Source organism: Otolemur garnettii, unplaced genomic scaffold (genome assembly GCF_000181295.1).
Source record: "Otolemur garnettii isolate 467f Iridium unplaced genomic scaffold, OtoGar3 scaffold00202, whole genome shotgun sequence".
Taxonomy (NCBI): domain Eukaryota; kingdom Metazoa; phylum Chordata; class Mammalia; order Primates; family Galagidae; genus Otolemur; species Otolemur garnettii.
Window position 1 is genome coordinate 2,471,852 of NW_003852597.1, and position 4,299 is coordinate 2,476,150.

At 54.2% G+C, this 4,299-nt stretch overlaps 1 protein-coding gene across 1 annotated transcript; it reads left to right on the top strand.

The window, feature by feature from the left end:
• The first annotated feature begins 3,658 nt into the window (after nt 1-3,658).
• Nucleotides 3,659-4,220, top strand: CUNH1orf210 (chromosome unknown C1orf210 homolog). The gene is made up of 2 exons (XM_003801217.3): nt 3,659-3,746; nt 3,898-4,220. Exons 1-2 carry the CDS (start codon nt 3,728-3,730, stop codon nt 4,218-4,220), a joined length of 342 nt encoding a protein of 113 aa, XP_003801265.1. The 5' UTR covers nt 3,659-3,727.
• The last annotated feature ends 79 nt before the right edge of the window (nt 4,221-4,299 follow it).

A 4,299-nucleotide genomic window follows, 5' to 3' on the forward strand; every position in this document is an offset into this window, starting at 1 on the left:
CGGGAGCACCAGGGAAGCCTGGTCTAGACCAGGACGCGCCTCAGCAGGGCATGAGAGAAGCGCAGGACTGGAAGGCAGAGGGTCCTGAGGAAGAGTAAGAGGGAAGGCAGGGGTCGGGAGGCCAGGGAATAAAGGGAAAACAGTCTGGTGTGGCTGGAGCAGAGTGTGAGGGTTCAGCCCAGCCAAGGTTGGACAGGTGGAAAGGGCCATTGGCGGTGAGCGGTCAGGCTCCATGCTAAGATATTCCAGAGGTCAACATTGAACCCGCTTCCACCTTCCCTTGCTCCCCCACCTGCAACCTTTCTCCTGCAGCCCTTGCTCCAGCTGTGCCCTGTAGGTCCCTGTGAATTCCAGCACCTCAGGCCTAAGCGTTGCAGTCCTCCCTCCCTTAGGGTTTACTGAGAGCCCACCCTGGGTCAGGTGCGGTGCCGGGAGCCCAGAGGTTGTCCATGCCTGGCCCCACTGCGGGAGAGCTTCTGGGTCACAGCCCTAGGAGAAATGATCACAAGGTACCTGGAGAAATGCCGCGGTAGAGGGTGCTCCGGGCGCGGAAGGGGCGGGGCTTCGGGGTAGAAGGCGGAGAAGAAGGTGACTGTTGAACTGGGTTCTGAAGGTCAAAGAGGCGCCAGGCCCAGGACTGAGGCAACAGGGAGTCAGTGGCAGCTCTGGCTCGCCCACCAATCACGGCTCTCAGAAAAGCCCAGAACCTGGCTGATGGGGCTACTGGATTCTTGAGATCCAGACAAACACACGCTTGCACACACATAAGTTTGCAGGCAAATTCCGAGTCTCTCTAGTCCCTCTGGCTTTGCCGGGGAAGCCTGGTGAGGAGACTCCCTCTGGTTCCAGCTCCCATTTCAACTCTGGATTTTGTACCTGTCATGGAAATCCACTTGTTTACTGGGGCTACTAGCTCGAGCAGCTGTCTCCTGAGGTGTCTGCCCCTTCTAGGGTCCCTTTCCTGTGTCCCAGCTGTGACACTCCCAGCTCTGGGAGTGAGGGTGAGGCCTACACTCATAAAGTTCTCGGCAAAGGCTCGGGCAGAAGTAGCATGAGTCCTCTCGGTTGGACACGCTGCCGATCGATGCCCCGCCCCTCCCCACCTGCACTGGGCCCCGCCCACCTGCTGTAGCCCCAGGTGAGTCAAGTGGCTGCTGGAGCCCGCCTACCAGTGCAGGTTCTGCCGGCCCTAACCGGAAGCGTACTCCACGGACTGTGCACGGTTCCTGAAGGTGGGAGCGGAGTGGGAAGACATGGGGGTGGGGGGAGTGCTGTGAGGGAGTACCCAGCCTCGGCAAGATCCCCAGGGGCTCGGGGCTGCAGGAACTGGCTACGGACCAGAGCGGGGTATTTGTGCTGAGCAGGTGCATGTGCTCCTTAGTGGAGGAAATGTGACCTGAGGGGTGAGGTGACGTAGGTGTGTGTAGTGGGGTCTGGCGTTTGGTGTGGACTGTGAGTTCAGGGGCCTTTTGGGGAGTGTATCTGTACCCTTTGAACGTTATGATATGTGTATGTTTGCGTGTCTCCTTGGGAAGAATTCACAGGGACAGGGCAGGGAGGAAAGGAATGGGAGTGAAATCTTGGAAACATCAAATTGAAATCAGTTCATTCCAATTTAAGGAATTGTCATTTGTTGAGGACTTAGTGCCTAGTGTGAGGCCCACAGTAGGCTAATGAATGAACAGTTTACCTCTCCTTCTGAAGGCGTGTCCCCACCCCCCTCTCATACTCCCCTCCTTCATCTCACATACATGGTTCTGAGCTGCTGAATGCCCAGCTCTGCGGAGCACCAGGGCACAATTCATCAGCTAGTCCTTGCCCTCTGGGAGCTGCCTGCGTGGCAATGGCCAGTTTTGACTGGTCTTTGACCGGGCAGGATAGTGATGGGGTCATCAGGGAGACCCTGGGACAATCTCGCAAGGAAGTATGGTCTGATTTGGACTTGATGGATGGGGTCGAGAACACTGAAGTGAGGAGTGGCCAGGAAGCAAGAAGGTGTTGAGTCTGGAGGGGTGTGTTGGTGTCTGAGTGGGGGGGGAGGGAATTGTGGAGAAGGAGGGAGGGGTTTGGCTTGAGGGCCACCTGCTGGCTTGCAGGATTTGAAGGACTCGCTGAGAAGTCTGCAAGCAGCGCCGAGGGCAAGGGGAACTCTTGAAGGAGTTTTAATCAGGCAAGTGATAGGGCCAGATTTGGCTTTTGGCCCATCACTCTGGGGAACGACTTAGAGGTGGGCAGAGACCAGTGGGGGATTCTGGCTAAAGTTCAGGTCCAAGGTGGAGGTGGATTGGACTCAGCAGTGGCAGTATGTAGGGAGGAGGGGCAGAGTCATTCCAATGATATTTACAGGAAGAACTGATGGGGCTTGACGCCAGGTTGGAGGTGAGGAGGGAGGGTGTTGTTAAGGTATGGGCGTCAAGCACTATGGCAGAGTACTGCCCTCAACTAGGTGCTGCTCTCTTTGGCACTTCTCTAGCCTGGCTACCCTGCCTCCAGGGACTCCCTGCTGCTCCTCCAGGTATGACCTTAACATTGCCGCTCTTCCTCTAGATCAATGTTTTTCAACCATTTTTATCTCACAGCACACTTGAACCTATAGTTAAACTTTTGCAACATATAAATTATGTTGGTCAAAAAAAAGTAAAAGACTATACTTTGCTTTGAACTTCTTTCAAAAAAGTTTAATTAATGATCTTTAAAATTTTTCATGGCACACCAGTGCACTACAGCACACTGGTTGAAAATCACTGCTTTAAAATAAAAAACCAAAAGAAAAAAAAAAAGGAAATCACTGCTTTAATACTCCCAAGTGCACCTCCCCCAGACATACCTCCTCTGATTCAGGTGCTCCTTTTCCAGCTGTTCCCAAGCCTAGATGATCTTCTTCCCACTACTCTCCTAATCCAGGTGTTCTTCTTCTAGGTGTCTGGGCCCTGGGTGATTCCCATCTATGTAATTTCCTGGCTCAGGTGATCCTTGTGTGGACACTCCTGGCTCGAGCCTCCCTCTGGGAGCAGAGTGTGGGCATTCTGGGGGTAGAGGTAGATGGACAGGAATTTTTGCTCGAAGGGCTAAGGGTAGGGGTGGAGAGGCCATGGCTCCCACTCAGGAACAGAAGGGCTCCTGTCCTGGGTGGGGACTTGCATGTCTGGTCTTCCACATGGTCCGCCCCATGAGTGGTCTTCACTGTGGCTGGGTAGCTCTGTTGTCTGACCTTCAGGAGCCAGGAAATACCTCTGTCCCATCTCCTGTCCTCCACTTGCTAAGCAGTACAGCAGACTTGTCTCTGGTGTAATCCAGGGGATTTGGTTGAGTTTGTTCACCATTCTTGGCCTTAGAGCCTTCATCTACAAAGTAGGGGTAATGCTTATATCCATGTTACAGGGTTTTGCAAGTCTGGTGCCTGAATCATGAGGAGTGCTCAGTTAAGTTCTAGAATTTATTTATTTGGCCAGTATCTTCTAGAGCTGGACTGTACAGCTATCCCCTACCAATAGCCAGTTTCTGTAGGTTTGGCTTGATTCTCCTCTGTGGACAACTGGCGTGACCAGCTGTTCTATCCTGAGTTTGTGCAGCACTAACATGGCTGTGTGACCTGGATTGTGTACCCAGTGGCCATCCCTGAAACCCTCATGTATGTGTATTTTTCAGGACTGGTATCTTGGGGGGTCTCTTGGAGACCGGGTTCTTTCTGGCCAAGGCCAAGTTTCACCAGTCATCAGGCCCCTCCATGAATGGGACAAACCAAAGTGAGTGACCACAGTGGGCGTCAGGGGGGTGACTGGGGAAGGCTACCCTTAGATGCTGGGCTTGAGGGGAAGGACCCTTCCTTCATTCCTCTTGGTGTCCCCATAGAGCCCCATTGGAGGTCTGCACATAATGCTGTTCCTTTCTCTACAGCCATTGTGGGGCCCTCGGAGCTCCCCACGGCATCAGCCATAGCCCCTGGACCAGGCACTGGGGCCCGGGCATGGCCAGTGCTGGTAGGGGTTGTGCTGGGGGCTGTGGTCCTCTCTCTCCTCATCGCACTTGCTGCCAAATGCCACCTCTGCCGCCGATACTATGCCAGCTATAGGCACCGCCCACTGCCTGAGACAGGGAGGGGGAACCACCCAGAGTTGGTTGAAGATGAGGATGATGATGGCTTCATCGAGGACAATTACATTCAGCCTGGAGCTGGTGAGCTGGGGACAGAGGATAGCAGGGACCACTTCTCCCTCTGAGCCTCAGTTTTTGGACACTGTCCCCTTCCTCCATGAGTGATAGCTAAGGACAGAGGCTTCTATGTGGGAGCCTTGAGCC